Source organism: Oppia nitens, unplaced genomic scaffold (assembly GCF_028296485.1).
Source record: "Oppia nitens isolate AA-2021 unplaced genomic scaffold, nextdenovo-longstitch-racon4-pilon3 scaffold7_pilon_pilon_pilon, whole genome shotgun sequence".
Lineage (NCBI taxonomy): Eukaryota > Metazoa > Arthropoda > Arachnida > Sarcoptiformes > Oppiidae > Oppia > Oppia nitens.
The window spans coordinates 381,303-399,648 of NW_026533251.1; the positions used below are offsets into that span (position 1 = coordinate 381,303).

At 22.1% G+C, this 18,346-nt stretch overlaps 3 protein-coding genes across 7 annotated transcripts in view; 2 read left to right on the top strand and 1 right to left on the bottom strand.

Annotated features, from left to right (window-relative positions):
* LOC128963762 (uncharacterized) overlaps positions 1 to 8,180 on the top strand; it is a 29,846-nt gene extending 21,666 nt beyond the window's left edge. For all 5 annotated transcript variants that reach the window (XM_054310281.1, XM_054310280.1, XM_054310279.1 and 2 more), the window contains exons 2-5: positions 3,263 to 3,627; positions 7,411 to 7,625; positions 7,745 to 7,914; positions 7,979 to 8,180. In XM_054310281.1, the coding sequence (XP_054166256.1) occupies positions 3,263 to 3,627; positions 7,411 to 7,625; positions 7,745 to 7,914; positions 7,979 to 8,168 (940 nt within the window). In that variant the 3' untranslated portion in view covers positions 8,169 to 8,180. The remainder of the gene's footprint in view (positions 1 to 3,262; positions 3,628 to 7,410; positions 7,626 to 7,744; positions 7,915 to 7,978) is intronic.
* A 580-nt stretch (positions 8,181 to 8,760) lies between these two features.
* Positions 8,761 to 10,535, bottom strand: LOC128963236 (zinc finger protein 143-like). The gene is made up of 3 exons (XM_054309737.1): positions 10,512 to 10,535; positions 9,094 to 9,523; positions 8,761 to 8,774 (listed from the first exon to the last, which is right to left on the bottom strand). The coding sequence occupies exons 1-3, from the start codon at positions 10,533 to 10,535 to the stop codon at positions 8,761 to 8,763; spliced, it is 468 nt and encodes a 155-aa protein (XP_054165712.1).
* A 1,621-nt stretch (positions 10,536 to 12,156) lies between these two features.
* LOC128963764 (transcription factor IIIA-like) lies at positions 12,157 to 13,020 on the top strand (the record flags this gene model as incomplete). Its single annotated transcript, XM_054310285.1, has 1 exon — positions 12,157 to 13,020. A coding segment is annotated over exon 1 (768 nt), but the record flags the coding sequence as incomplete, so codon positions are not given.
* Between the last annotated feature and the right edge of the window lie 5,326 nt (positions 13,021 to 18,346).

Below are 18,346 nucleotides of genomic sequence, written 5' to 3' on the forward strand. Positions count from 1 at the left end.
TATATAGCTATATAATACATATTAATACTATAAGCCGATTATTATAATACAAATAATAATTTTAATTGTTACTATAAATAAACATTTTAATAATTAATTAATTAATTCTACTAACCATTAATTGTTAAATTATAAAAATAGTTAAAAATATGATAATGAAAAAAATTAACATTTGTTTGTTTATAAAAAAAATAATATTTATCCAATCAAATGATTTATTGATGTTATAGTTTGTCGGATAATATTAAAAAAAATCATTAGAAAAAAAACTTAAACATATTATTCATTAACTCACATATAAATCAAAAATTTTATGTTTAAGTTTAGATGTTATAAATTGTTATACTATCCTAAATACAACAGCTATAATAACACCATTAATAGACTATAAAACTATATGTAATATAAGTAAAAACAAAATTACAATTTTATTTTTGAAGTTCATTGCCATTTCACTGATGGATTGTGTAAACACATGTCATAGACAGTACACACTATACATATAAATAATACTAAAGTTATTTTAGCTAAAAAAATTTGAATTTATAAAATGACACTAATATTAAAAAATACTGTGCATTCAAATGAATTACTATTGTATAATACAATATAATTTATAATATTTCCACATATATTATGCTAAACTAAATAAAATAAATAATATGATAGTATAGTTGATTAGATATTCAAATTGATTTACAATAAATTTAAAATTCAAATTCAAATACTATATAAATATTTGTTTGTATAGATAGTAGCCAATGATGTTTATATAGTTTATATAACTTATTAGACAGTTTTAGTCAAAACTAAACAAATATTATAAAACAAAAACTTAAATTACAGTTTGTTTTAATCCACATATTATTGATCTAAATTTTTTTTCTGTTAATGTAAACCTATTTATTGACATAAATATATTGTTTATAAATTATAATATAGTGTATATTATAATATAAATATACTGTAGGCTAAATTGAATAGTTAAACTAAGATAACCTATAATAAGCATAAGCTGTTTATATTGTAATTATAATTAAAATGAAAATCATATACAAATAAATTTACACATATTTGAAAATAATAATAATTTATATTATTTAAATAAATAATTCAATTGACAAAAAAAACTGTTTTGGTATTTTCAAAATTTATATATTTTACTCATATATTTTTATATAACATTTAACTATTAGTAGTAAATATTTTCATAATATTAAATATAGTATTAAAAAAATCTTTGAGTGATTTTATTAAACAAAACACTGAACCCAAAAATTGAAACAATTATAAATTGTTAGATAGATATATTATATATATTACAGTATCCAGAGTTGAGTATATACTATATATCTAAAACATATAATCTATTATACAGTATTAACAACAACAGTGGTGATGGCCTAACACACACAAAAAAATACGAAAATATTTTTGAATGTTTATACATATTATTAAATACTGTATGAATCTCATCAATAATTTACAGGTATCTGTCGATTAGGGCAATCCCTACAGGTAGTGGTTGGTTACGCCAGTATATCAAAACAATTTATTTTATTTTATTTTTTCTAATATAAGCAATTTCAAATAATAATAAAAATACATGTTACAACTATCCATTCAATAGCATATATAAAAAAAATGTTTCATTTATACTGTATAAGTTGCTAATAAACTATGTAATTATTTAGTTAATTTACTGTTCAAATATGCATAAATTTTTATTTTGAACTATTGGATTGATTAAATAATGTATACTTTATTTATATTTTTATATTACATAAATCTGATGCTATTTAGTAAAATCAAACTAACTTTAATTATTTACTCATTAATTAGTAAGTTATACATAGACACACACACACATACCAAATAAAATATACATAAATAATATAACATTATCATATTAAACACTGTTTTTTAGAAAATCTAAAAAAATACTGTATTAATAAATATTATTTATAACCATTTCAGACATTTTGTATAATTAATTATATACAATGTATTTTAAGGGATAATACCCAATCTATAGGATCTAACTATTAACTGTGTGTGTGTGTGTGTGTGTGTGTGTGTAAGTGGTTTACATGTATTTATTTAATTTATATTAATAAATGGCATCTATTAATTTAATGACCATTTGAATGTCAAATATCATGTTAATTATATTTGACATTAGACTAGAAAGAGAGAAAAAAAACAGTTAGCATTTTTTAAATATATATTTATTTTTTTTATATTTTGGTGTCGTTATCTTTCAAGAGAAAGAAAAACATGGGATAACTGGTAATTCAAGACCAGATCCCTGAGCGCACACACACACACACATACACAGACATACATCATATTTATAATACTTAAAATTATTTCAAAATTTATTAATAGTGTTGCTTTTCAAAAATAACACATTGACTGAAAATGTTATAATAATATAATTGATTTGATATCAGATTTTTTGTTGTTAGTATGTATAGCATCTCTCACTCTATGAATATATATATATATATTTAACAAGAATGTGATAAATATCTTTTGTGAAACTTTTTTAACTGTGAAATAATTAATGTTTTGTTATTGAAAACTTGTATTAGAAAAATATTTTTTCAATTTTATGTAACAGAAAATATAAAATATATTTTCTAAAAATTTACTAAAATACAGTATATTTTTGCAATATTCTCAATAAAGATGTTATTATTAATAAATTGCTAATATTTGGAATTTTTTTAATATATACATACTTTATATCTTTATTTCAATAAATTGGATAAGAAATTTATATCAATTAATAATAATTATAAAGGTAATAATCTTATTGTTGTATAATTATTATTTACTTAAATTAAATTTTATCTAATTTTAATTATTATATTTATTTTTAAATTATTTAAATAAACTATTAAAATATTAATATTTTATTTTATGTTTGTATTTATTTAAAAATGTTTTTAATTTTAAATGCAAATTTCAAAAGATTGCTAATATTTTCTATACAAAATATTTTATAAAATTTGTCATATTATTTTAGATTTATATTACATAACAGTATAACTTAAAATAAATAACAAAAATTGTTTTTTTATAAATGAAAATTTTTATAAATATAAAATATACTAAATACATAACAGTATTATTATTTGTATATTATATCAATATTATAAATTATTATTTTTTAAATATTAAAACATCTAATTTTAATTTTATATTTAATTATATAAAGTATATAATGTTAATAATGAATTAATTTTTTTGTGTACAGTCGTAGATCACACGATCAGCACCGGGATCAACATCACCAGCACATGGCTCACCATCAATCGGCTGCTTCAGCTGTTGGCGGTCCCCATCACACCAACCATAGCGTACGGCCCAAGGATTACGTAAAACACCAGAACAGCGGCAGCGATAGCGACGTCGAACTACAGGAAATGTCCGGTTTTGCCCGTTTCTGTTTCGGGCTTATGTGGTGTTTTGCACAGGTAGGCATGTGGGGTGCCGTACTATTGCTACTTTATTGGATGCTCAAGTTTGATAAAGGGTTTGCCTGGCAACACGATCGCCGAAAAATGTTTAATCTGCACGCATTTCTAATGCTAACTGGCTTTATATTCATGAATGGACAGGGTATGTGTTTATTATTGTCAACAGTGGGGTGACTACCTGTGCTCTGATATAATTTAATAATTTATATACTATTAAATTTATTGTTGATATTTTGTTTGGTGACTGACTTTACAAGCTAGCGTTGTCTATCATATAATTTATAGTATAATATAAATTAATGTGCAATTAATTAATTGATATACAGTAATGCATTTTATTTGCATGAAAACTGTAATCATTAAATTATATTTTATAAAATAATTATTTTTTCTAAATATTTTATAATTTATCAATATAATTATTTATTAATAAATAACTAAAATTTTTTAGGCATCATTATTAAAATGTTTTAATTGGTTATCTAAAATATTATATCTTATCATTTATCTAATAAATCAATATATGTATATTTATATACTATTAGTAATTGTAAATATAAAAATTTAATTTACTTAATGATTTTAAACATAAATATTTATATATTTTATATGTTGCTCTTATTATGATTATTTTATATTATAAATATAAATTTTGAAAAATCCATTAGATTGCTAATAGTTATTAACTAAATTTATTTTATTAAACTATATAGTATTGATAAAATAAATAAATCTGATTTTTATTAAAATAAACATTTTAGATATAATAACAACAACATCTGTCATAATCTTATATATTTAAATATTTATTAATAGTTTAGATGTTTATCTTAACAATAGATAATTAAATAGATTATGTAAAATATCTATTAATAAAATATTCAATACAAACAAAATAAATATATATTTATAATTTATATTTTTATAATACAATAATATACTGCATACCGATACTCTAAATTAAATCAAAAAATATTTATTATTTTATTTATGCTATCAATTAAAAAAATATTTTATTTTATTTAGTGTGTTTTATCGCTAAATCATAATTGATTAAACATTATTAATAGAAAGTTTATAAAAATAATATATTTTTGAATTTATGTTAAATAATATGAAAAACAAAAATAAAAACAAAAAATAATATAAAAATATATTTATATCAAGAATAATATTTCAAAATATAATTTTATGCACTAATTAGATAATATGTTTATTTGATTAAATAAATTAAAAACATGTTTGACAGGTAATATAAAACTATTTAATATATAGATATATTTTTTAGATATTAAATATTAATCTATAAATAAAATAATTAGTTTTATAATAAATATCTTGAATATTTAAACACATCTTAATGTTAGTATAATTATATTTACAAAAACAAAATAATAATAATTAGTATAAACTTGAAAAAATTATTTTATGATAACTTTTAATGGTTTTCAATAACTACAGTAAGTTCAGTAAATTTATATATTAATAATTATTAGTACATTAAATATATATATAATATAATATAAATTTATTATATATATATATATATACTAGAATAATTAATTTATCAAGTAAGCTAATGTCAAAGATTTACTAATACAATAATATATAATTTATATATATATCTTATTATAAATGTTCAAGGTTCAATTTACCTACATTTTAGTGTAGGTATAAGAAAATTATTAGTACTCTATTATTTTTATATATACTATTATTATTATTATATGTATTTTATTGCACTGAACATGCCTAATACAATTGATATACAATTATTATTGAGTACATGTTGTATATACTGTGCAATATTTTAATTGCTAAGTAACCCAATTTATTATATTATATTATTATTGATGATAACTAACAAACATTGCCTACCTTGCTTGCAGGTAATGTCAAATATAATATATTTGAATATTTTTTACTTATAATATTAATAGTTATTTTATTTTATTTGTTATTTTAAATTTAATTACATCTACAATATATATCTAGTCAGACATTTTATATTTTATTAATTAATTTCAATTTCATTAATATTTTTAAATTTTGTGATACTTTGTGACAATAGTATTAATTTTTTTAAATAATGTATTTATTGCTGCTATCGTTGTGCGCTATTAGCCGTATATATTATATTGTTAGACGGCACCTGTGGCCAGATCAAGTTAGACCTAATGGCCAGGTCATTGAGGATCGTATGGGCTATAAACTTAATAAATTGAATATTACATTTGGCGCAAAACTTTATGAAAAGTTAAAACAACCGGACCATAGACTACAGCAACTGATACCCGACCTGTGGGACAATGCACCGGCCAAAGGTATCGACTACTGTGTCCGATACATAGATACCGGTGCTGTCGACAGTGAGGACAGTAGTCGTAAAAAGCCGGTTATGGTTCTTTTGCATGGAGTTCCCGGTTATATCACCGATTTTCAAGAGTTTTGTCACGAGTTTGGCCACAAATATCGGTTAATAATACCGAAACTCCCGGACTTTAAGTTGAGCCGAAAATTAGGATACTTTTGGCACTCAAACGAGGAAAGGGTTGAACTGGTAGTTAGTTTTCTCAATCAATTGGACATCACTCATGTGGACTCACTTGTGTGTCATTCGGGTGGCAATCCAGTGGCCGCTGCTATGATCTGTGGCGAGTTTGACGGCCAACTCACTGTCGGTTCGCTGATTATGATAACACCGCCTGGCGTTCAATGGCTGTCTCCGATACAGTTCAACCATTGGCTCCGTATGTGTCGATTGGTATGCAATCGGTGGCGGCGGTGGCTATTTCTCTTCATGATTACCGATCGGGTATTGATTTGGTTTGGACTCAACGAAAAATACTTAAAAATGTGTACAAAAGACGAGTTCTTTACCGCTTCATTCTTTGCCATACTATCCGGCTATGAGGACCAACTGATGGGTCAATATAGACGACTGAGTGAGCTCCGGGTGCCCACTATGTATGTGATGGGCGAAAAGGATGCGCTTTTGTCAAAGTATAAACTAGTGAAGACACTGGAAGTGATTAGTGGTTGTGGCGATTGTTGTGTTGAAAATCAAACTAATTATATTAATATTGATGAAAACGGTTGTCCCATTGATGGAGATGAAGCAGCAGCACTGGTAGATAGAAAAACTAATTCATGGCTAACGGTTCTTAACTTTAAATTTGGTGGCCATTTCTGTCATATTAAATATGCAAATGTTTTCCATCAATATGTCCAACAATTTTTTGGCGGCCTAAATATTTAAATGATATTTTAAATTTTTATTATTATTTTTAAAAATTAATTTTCTTAAAAAATCGTAAAGACAAATTATATATAATATTTTATTAAAATAATAGTATTTAAAAATTTCAATAGTTGAATAATATATTAAAAATTATGTGATATTTAAATAATAATTTAATTTAGTTATATATATATATATATATATATATTTATTTATTTACTTTGACAGTATTATATAATAGATAAATCAGTTGCTGATTGATTAATATATTGATTTGTGAAATAACTTAATCCCAAATATGTGTGCCATATATCAATTCAAAGTTTTATTTGTAACGATATCGTTGCACTGTTATATAAATTTATATCTATTATAAATTAAATGCACCATTAATTAAATTTGTTGCTTAAATCAATAAAAAAGTTTATTAAATGCTTTAAAATTCTATATATGAATATTTCAATAATATTTATATATTTTTTATTAGTTAATAAATTATATATTTTTAATTAATAAATTGCATATCAATGTAAACAGGTTTATTTCAAATAGATTAATATTTATTAAATATTTAATTATCAAATTAGTTTTTTTTAAAAAGTTTACCAAACAATTTATCAAATTATTTATTTTATTTTTATTTTATTTGAATAAATAATAATTAATTTAATTTCATTTCAATAGCAATGCTCATCTATAAGACATTTTTGTGCTGCAAAAAAATCTACAATAAGATCACTCATACCATCTTTTTCCTGTTGTCCATCTCATTGATTACATTTGGTTTGATTGTTGGTATTCAAGCCCAGCATATGGGCCAACTGGACCTACCGACCCAACACTTCTACTCGATTCACTCGTGGATCGGTTTGGCCACTGTTGGTCTCTTTGCTCTACAGGTTAATAGCAATTAATATTATATCAATCATATCAAAGTTTATACATAAATTTAAAAACTAAATAAAATATATTTACTTATATTTTATGTTTAAAACTAATTTATTTATTTATTATTTAGTTTTTGTTTGGTTTCGTCTCGTTTCTGGTACTGTTGTGCTGTGAAAGGGCTACCGCCGGATACCGGGCCACTGTACTGCCCACCCATCAGACAATGGGCATCACTATCTACATGTTGGCAATTGCCGGCTGTCTCACTGGACTATTACAAACGGCATTAAATAGATTGAGGTAATTGTATTTTTTCTCTCTCTTTTAAAAAATAAATTACTAAAAAAATTTTATCTTATTGTAGTGGACCGGCACCATTGGAACCGGAGAAACACGACTACAAGAGCATTATGAACCCAATGAACCCCTTCCTGAACCCCTCTATGGTCATCAATATGGTGGGCGCCTGTCTCATAGCACTGGCCATTATAATGCCTTATATTATTCGTAATTTTACTCAACGTCGAAATGTTGCCTCTTTTAGTGTCAACTAAATTATATATATATTATATTATTTGTGGTGTATTTTTTTAATTGTCGTTTTGAATGATTTTATTAAATGATTTTACAATTTATTTAACAATACACTTAAACATAAGTACACACAGAAACACAAACACATAATTTACACACAAAATGTGTTATTAAAATATTCAGTTAAAATTTATATGATATTACAATTGATGCTAAAATTTTTTTTTGAAACTATAATAACATAAATTTAATATTATAAATGTAAATAAATTTTTGATTAATCAAATTTAAAATAATTTGCTGGGACTTTAATGCATCTCAATTATTTGTATTTAAATTATAGATTTTAATTATTATGATTATATACTAATGTTATTAAAATTTACATAAAATGTGGGCACAATATTATATTTTAAAATTAAATGTTGCATTTATATTGAGTAATATATATATATATATAATATAATAAATCATTTTTTTAATTATAAATTTTCTTATCGATATAATATATCATTGTTTGTATTGATTAATATACATATATTTATAAAATTTTTATCAAAATAAACTATAAACTAAAAATTAAAGATATAAATTGTTATAATACAAAATTCATTATATTTTATATTCTGAACAATTACATTGTAAATCATAAACACAATATAATTAATGTAAAAAAATTATTGTGTATTAATCTATGAATTAATAATATCTGTATAAAAATTAATGTTATTTGTATTACAAATTTATTAATAGTGTTTTATATAAGTTTCAACATATATAACATATATAATACTTAAAGCATTTAGTAATACTATTTCATTTAATTATTTTTTAATGTTTATAAATGTTTTAATTTATGTCGAATTAAGTGTGTTTTAAGTTTATATGATTTATTACAATCATTGGCATCACATTTGAATGGTCTGTTCATTGAATGAACAGTACTTTGATGTCTATTCAGATGTGTTATGTCGGCAAACATTTTGTCGCAACCCTTGACACCACATTTGAACGGTTTATGTCCCGAATGTATGAACCGTTTGTGAACTGTTAGCCTGAATCGTCGTACAAACGATTGATGACAACCGTCGACATCACACTTGTAGGGTCTTTCGCCGATATCATGCGATTGGCATTTATGATAGTTTAGTAAACTTTTATAACTAAACCTTTTGCCACAGTGTCGGACATTACATTTATATGGCCTGAGTTTCGGGAAATGCAGGTCCAGTCGGTGTCGATTGAATACATGAATATCGGAAAACTTTTTTTTACATTTTTTATAATCGCATCGAAATTGTCGTTCAGGCGAATTGTGATCAACTGATTGATGTCTTTTGAGATTCAGTTTCGTTTGAAAACTTTTATGGCAACCCTTGACATCACATTTATATTTAATAACTTTGAATTGTTTAACACTTTTATTATTTTTATTTTTATTATTACTTTGTCTATTGATGTCAATAAAGTCATTATATTTTTCAGTAATTTTTACTGATTTAATGATGTTTTTAATTGTTTCGCAATTTACTGTTTCGTTAACATTTTTTTCATCATTGCAATCATTAGTTTCATTATATAAAACTTTATTAAATTCATTAAATTTATCAGTAATTGTTTTCAAATTATTTGTTATATTTTGCAAATAAGATAATTTCTTCAACTTAGAAATTAACAAATTTAATTTTTCCATAATATTACTTAAATAATAATTTTTAAAAATAAAAATATATACAAAAATAATATAATTTCTGTTATTATTATTATATTTATTTCAACACAAATACTATGACAACACAAATAAGAAAACTGAAGACAAATTTCAAACTCAGTTGAGTTAATATATTTAAATGATATTTATTTGGTCTACTGTTGCTGTTATTGAATGTAATGTTTCAATACTTTACACTATTATATAGTATAAGATATTTAAGACAAACTTTGTTGGCTTAATTTTATTGCCTAAACTAGTAATTTATTGTATATAAAGTAATAGTTAAAAAACTGTTTAAATTAGTAGACAATAAATTAACAGATCTTTTTAATTATCACTCTCTCTCTCTCTCTCTCTCTCTCTCTTCTCTCTCTCTCTCTTTCTGTCTCTCTGTCTCTCTCTCTCTTTCTTTCTCTCTCTCTCTCTCTATCTCTCTCTCTCTCTCTCTCTCTCTCTTACTCCAGTACTATCTCCACAGACACTCCCTGGTTATAGACATTTAAAAATAAGTGTCAAATAACAACTATTTAATATAATGGCCAAACCATTGGTTAATGTTTTGCAATAACATATTACGGTTACATATTATTTAGGTTTCTATATATAATATTTTTAACAGAAAGCAGTGATACGGATGAATAACACTTACGGTAAAAGTGATTTTTGAACCCATAATTTAAATTACTTAATATAAACAACAAATTTTTCATTAATTTATATGTTTGAAAAATTATTGTAAACCTACAGTAATAAAATATAATAGTAGTTTACTGAAAGAGAAAAAATATCAAATTTCTTTAAGATATTTATTACAATTATGTGTGCAATTTGATTGCACAAAATATATGCCTATATTATTTCAAATTTTACAATAAATAAGATTTTACTATAGTGTTAATATATATATATGATATATAATTTTTTTATTATAACTTATTCTAAAGTAATTTATATAATATTTCAACATTAATATTATCATTTTTCCATGAAATGACATCATTTAAAATTATTTAAATAATTTAATGCAAAACTATTTTGATTTATTTTGATTTTAAAAACTTTTCTGAACAAATAGAATTTTAATTAAGAATAATATTTTATTTATAAACTTTATAGTTTTATTATAAAAATTAAAAAAATATAATTTGGCACATTTATCTAATAAACTATAGTTATGTTTTATATTAATTAAATGTTATATTTATATAATTTAGATATAAAAACTTCAATTTCATTAAACAAAAACAATTTCATTTTATAAGCAAAATTTATTATATTTTAATTAAATAATTTAGCATACAATATTTAAAATAGTTTAATCAATAATATAATTAAAATGGCAATTTTGTAATATTATATTTAATATAACAGTTTACAGAATAAACCCCATTAATAAATAAATATGTCTATAAGTTTTTTTTAAAAAACTTTTTGTATGCAATTTACTAGATATTCATATAAATTTCTATTAAGTACAGTATATAAAGTAGATTATAAATACAGTATAATATACAGTAATAAGTTTTAAATGATTATTAATTTTAAAATGATATACGATATAATAGCATTATATTAACTAATTAATTAATTTTTGAAAAAAACTAAGTAAAAAATAGTTAAAGGCATTCAATTTTATACCTAAAAACACAAATATCGTTGTTATTTATTTTTAGTACAAAAAACTTATTTTATAACAAAACTTTAAGTTAAAAAAACTATTAGATAATTGATTTTTTTTCCTATACTATATAACATACAATTGATTATTTGCACATTAAATAATTAGACAGGTAATATTAATTAAAATAATAATAAAATAATTAACATGGTAGATTATGTGCTTTATTTTTATAGGAACATTACTTTTTGTGAACATACATTTTATTGTTTGATTTGTCAATTTAGTACAAAAATTTGTATAAAATACGTCAATGAATTATAGATAAGGGTATTAGTATAATATAAACATTAGTTATAAAAATAACTTTTAAAAATAAATTAAAATAATTTGGTGTTTTTAAAATAAAATTTTCTACATTTGTATTAGTACAACATATTAAAATCACATTTTGATAGTAAATTTATATATATAAAAAATAAAATATTATTATTAACAATCAAAATTATTAATTTTTATTTAGCTAGCTCATTCAATTGAATTATAACACATATATAAGGGTTACACTATATATTAGACGTTATTGATATAAAATGATCACATGTTATACAATATTTACTATAGTATTATAATACAGTAGACTCTGTATATAGAGTGTACAGTAAGTGTAGTCTACTGTATATAATACACAATAACGGCTATACTGTACATACAGTATGAATATAATAGTAAACAATAAGACCACACAATAAAAACACCATTAAATATATCAATGTTCACAATGATTACGGCCCACAAGTCACGGGCCACCATTGGGGCCAAATCGGCACCGATTGCGGCCACACCTATCAAGACAAATGGCGGCACCGATAGCATCGTTGGTGACGCCAGCAGTAGTAGTGGCGGCGGAGGAGTAGTTAGTAGTAGTAGTAGTAGTGGTGTTGGTGTTGTTGGCGGCGGCAGTGGTGTCAACAAAAAGGGCGCCCGATTTACCTGCGAGTACTTCGGCTGCAACAAGACTTTCCCGATGCGGACAGAGTATATGAGGCACAGGTATATCGTTCACCTAAAACAGACACTCTATACATGCGATTACGACAACTGTGACCAAATGTTTAACAAGAAAGTGAATCTCAAACGCCATAAAAATACCGTACATTTAGGTCTTAAACCGTTTACCTGTGATTATGACGACTGCGGCAAACGGTTTACGCAGAAGACACACCTAATACAGCATAAGCGCCGACAACACATGCAAATGGATATCAAACCAACTGTCAAAACAATAGCCACGACAACAACGACAGCCAAAAACGGTAATCACAAGAGAGCGGCCAAAATCAAGAGTAAAATCAATAATAATAGTAATAATAATAATAATAATAATAATATTTTTAATGATAGTGTGGTCAGCAATAGTAATAATAATAATAATACTAATAATATGATTGTTGTCGACAGTAGTAACAGTTGTAGCAATGATGTGATTGTTGCCAATAATTTTAATATTATTAGTCTTAATAATAACAATAATAATAATAATATCTTAATTAATAATAATAATAGTTTTAATAATAGTTTAGCATTTGCTAATAGTATTAATGTTTTTAATGTCAGCACTGCTAGTAATAATAGTAATAATAATATTATTATTAGTAACAATATTAGTAATAATAATCATATTATTTATAATAATAGTAATAAAAATAATAATCATAAATCGGTAATTAATTGTTTGGGTAATCAAAACATGAATAGCCCGGACACTAGTGTTTTGTGTAAAGTTGGTGACGAAAAACGGTTCAAATGCTACTACAAGTACTGTCACAAGTCGTACGACAGTATCTATGACCTCAAACGGCACGTTATGTCCGACCACTGCCACCCGTCCTCATCCTCGTCCACCACCTCATCCAACAACAAGTCCTCTATGGACGACAAGTCACTGAATACGTGCCACGAATTGAATTGTAATAAAAGTTTTAAGACATTCTTCAATCTATACTATCATAAGAAAACTGAACACAATCTGATCGCATGATGTTTATAGTGGACATAGATATTGTTTATTTGGTTTAGACATTGAAGATGACGACGGATGAGGACATACCTAAGTTTCTGTGTATACGTGTGTGTATGTCTGTATTAATGTATATATGTATGTGTGTGTGTCGACACCAAATTGATGATGTGTTATATATCATATATATGTTAATAATATTATTATGATTATTATACAGTAAAAACATTTTACTTATATTATAATTGTCGAGAAACAAAATTACAATGAAATCAAATCAATGATAATATTATTGAGATATAAATTGATATAATTATGTATATTATTTGATGATAAAAAATGTTTACTTTTAATTTTTTTTTTGTATATTAATAATAATAATATGTTTGTTTTCATATACTGTATATATATATATATATAAAAAATTATTGTTGAGTACAAAATCAAATGTATTGTATTTTTAAAATTATCATAAACATATTATTATTATTATACAGTATATACATAATATATATATATACACACACATACATATTAAGTTTATTGTTTTGTTTGTCTATTAATATATTGATTAACTAATTGATTGATTGAATGGATGAATGAAAAAATAGTCATATTTTTTGTCAATAATTTTATTTTTTATAATTACTTTTCATTAATTTAATTTACACATTTTCTTTATACAATAATCATAATACTATCAATGTTATTTTTTTGTCAACTATTTTACACCAAACACTTTATCCAATTATATAATATTATTATATATTTGTAATTTATTGTAAGTTTACATTATTTTCTATGAGTTTATTATTATCATTGTCTCGATCAATCATTAAATTAATTTAAAATTTAATAATTACTGTGTAATTATCTATTAAAAAAATTATCAAGGTAACTAAAATACCAATATATTTTCTAACGATAATAAAAATAATGTCATCAAATTTAATTTAATAAAAACATGTAAAATATAATCTAGCTCCTCAATCAGTATATACATATAAAAAAATATATATTTTAATAAAATAAAGTTAAAATTTAAAAATTGTGTCAATTATTATTATTACATTTGATAATATATAAATTTTATTGATTATTTAGAGTTATTGTCTTTTTAAAAATACAACAAAATATCGATTGAAAATTATTAATTGCAGTATTAATACTGTATAAAGTGCTTATAACAGTGTATTATTTATATATACCAGTATTCATACCAAAATAATTATGTCTACTATATTTAAAATGTCTGTTTTTAATAATAAAATGCAGGTATTTTAATGCATTAGTTTTGTTATATTATTTTTTTTTATAAATACATTATGAGTGAAACAAACAAAAAATGTTGCTTCAATACAATACAATACATTATTAATTTTTATAATAATATTAACAATTTAGTTGTATGTATTATTATTATCTAAATCGATAATATTGAGATTTATATAAATGTTCTAGGACACATATAATAGATGCCAAACATGCACCTAGAATACAAATATAATAAGTATATTCTAATTCATCAAGATTCAATGGACTAAATTGTTGTTCAAATATAGTAATATGTTCGTAGCTATCAATTTTAACAAATTTACCATGCTTAATGTAGAATTCATTTTTCCAATAACTAATTAAACCAGCACTGTTTATTCTGAATATACTATAAATTAAATTAAACAAAAAAAATATTATAATCTTATTAACATTAATAGTATTATATTAAATTGAATTAATGACTATTATAATATTATATGTTATAAATTGTTCACTAATTATTTCTATATTATTATGTTATTGATTTATTTTAGATAGAAATATCATATCAACTTATAAAATATAGTATAGTTTTTTTTTAAAGATTTATATTTAAATATTGATACCAATGTGACATTTGCAATGTCTATTACTTACATTTTATCAAAATGTTTAATATATTGTTTATACTTATTATTAAAGGCAATACCAATCAAATTATTAAAAAAGTTTGAATCAGCACTAAGTGGGGGTAATAAATAATTTACACCAGATTTACGTATTTCATAGTCGAGTACATCGCGTTGTGTAATATAAACAAATTGACCATGGTCAGATTTTAGTAGTTTAAATGCTTCAACGTTATCGATAGTATAATAAAGCACCTGGCTAATATTATGTTTATTTGGATAATGCTCTTTCTAAATATTTATAATAAGTAAATGAAACTAATTCAACTAAAAATTATTATATTTATAAAATATAATTTTATCTAGGTATATTTAGTTAATTATTAATATTATATATTTATATTTGTTATATTATGTATACTTTAATATTTACCATAATATTTAAAAATGGTTTTAACAAACCGGAACCTTGTTTAAATAACAATTTAATTTTGCCCAATTGATGCCAATCAAGTAAATCATATACTGTTTCAATAGGACTGGCCTCTAATGGGACAGTCATCAGGGCTGCCATGAGTGTAGAATATGATATACGCAATATTATGCACGATAGGATCCAGGTTATCAAAATAAACATCACTGGCAATGGGGTATTGTTTGCTAATTTGATTGGTTGATTCAATATAACGGCTATTAAGTTGTTTAGATAAAAAATTATTTTGTATAAATTGTTAATTATTGCGGTAATTGAAAACAACATTATTATAGATAATGCTAATAATATCCATATATAGCTATCAAATGGCTGATAAAATGTTGATATTGACTGTCGTGTGCTGAATACCGGTGCCGTAAATGTTAGCGGAGACACATAATATGGATAGGTATAGCTGACCACTTGAGAGCGCTCGTAGGTTATAGTTAATACACCAATACCAATTTGAGCTTGCTAAAAAAATTATAATTAAAATATTATGTTATTTATTTTTAAATACAAAATAATTATTTAATATCTGTATTTACCTGATCTACTAATTTACCAATAATGCCATTCCATGTATTATTATGACTTTTTGAGCCCCATTTATAATGACAATCAATCAATTCATATGATATATTTAGTAAACTGCTTAAAGTTTGTAATAATTTCCCATCTAAACCGTTTAACGTATATTTATTAACATAATGGGCAAACGGTTTTAGCTAGGTTATTTAAAATTAAATATATAAATAAATATAATTTTATTGAATATATTAAATTAAAGTAAGATTATATTACTTGATTTGTTGCAATTTTTAAATAAGTTTCATTGAAATTAATCATTTGTTTTTAAAAATAGTAGTTCTTAGTTTTTAATTTCAATTTAAAAAAAATAGTAAAGTAATAAATTTATCTACTTTAATAATTAATATGTAAACATATTTAATGTATTTAATATTGTTAAATAAAAACAACTTAATAAAATATACAATAATTTTGTAGAATTTATTCATTAAAAAAAATTCTAACAAAATAACAATATTTATTTAATCAAATAAATATTTTTTTATTTTTTATACAAGAACTTTTTCTTATATAATTAAATATTATTGATTTTATTATTTTTATTAAACTGACATTTTATTATATAAAAAGTCATATTAACTATTAATGAATTTAAAACATTGTCTAACTATAAAAGCAAAAATAATTAATTTTATTTATTATAAAACTTGACTTTTATTTAAAAAATTAATAATTCTGTTTTATATATTATTAATTTTACTATTGAAACATACTGTTATTTATTAATAAAAATAAGTTCACTCTAATAATCATTAAGTATGGAAATGATAGATTTATTAAAAAATTACATTTATAATACAATAGTTTTATTCGTTATTAATTTAATATTTAACCTATCATTTATATTAAATTACATTTAATAAACAATATAACTAAAATAAAATTAATTACCTAAAATGTACCCAAAATAAACCTTATAACTGATAGGAATAATTCAAATATATAAATATAATAATAACAGTATTCCAGTTGATATACAATAACTTTAATGACATATATCTAGAATTTACAAGTAATTCATTAACTTTTGAAGTTTAATAAATGACATTTATTTGTTAAATTGTAATTTTTTATTTAGAATTCATTTTAACAAATAAATATATAATCCGGTACAATTTATTTGTGATAATGTATTATATTAAAAATAGTAAACATAATTAATTATATAATATATACTATATATATATACTTTATATTTTATTATGTTAAATATAAGTAATATACCGTATATTATATTATAATGTACATATGCATATAAAGCTATTTATAATTGTTATTTTAAAATAAATTTGACAAATAAATAAAAATTTACTTAACAAATAATATTTAATATATACATTTTATTAAAGTTTTGGACAATATAATCTCAGTTTATATTTATAGCGATAATTAATAAATCATTGATATTTTTGAATCAAAACCATTTAAGTGAGTTTTATTTTTAATATTAGTAAATGGGGGTATCCTATTACAAAATATTTAAAAATCATTAATAAAAGTAATTTAAATTATAAATAATTTATAATTTAAATTACATGATTATTTGATAAAAACAAATGAGATTAATCAAAATATATATTTATTTTTTGTATTGCTTTTAATTTTTAATTAAATTTTTTAAATTTCATTTTTTGTTATACCTTTACGCATTGATATTGTTTATTTAAAATGATTTTTAGTTTAAATAAATAAATAATTGTTATATATTTTAATTAAATATACTTTTTATTGTAAAATTTATCATAAATTTATATAAAATTTAATAATTAATATTGCTTTTATTATACTATTAATATTATATTGTATTTTGCAATATATTTTATTATTATTTACTTAATAGCACTAAAATTTAAATAAAACTTTTAAAACTCATAATTTTTTAGTTATATTATAA

Bases quoted from the DNA above. Each gene is read 5' to 3' on its own strand.
- LOC128963236 (XM_054309737.1), bottom strand. From the start codon at position 10,535: ATGGGTTCAAAAATCACTTTTACC. The intron at 9,524-10,511 runs GTAAGTGTTATT...TGTGATGTCAAG, and splicing joins GTTCAAAAATCACTTTTACC to GGTTGCCATAAAAGTTTTCA.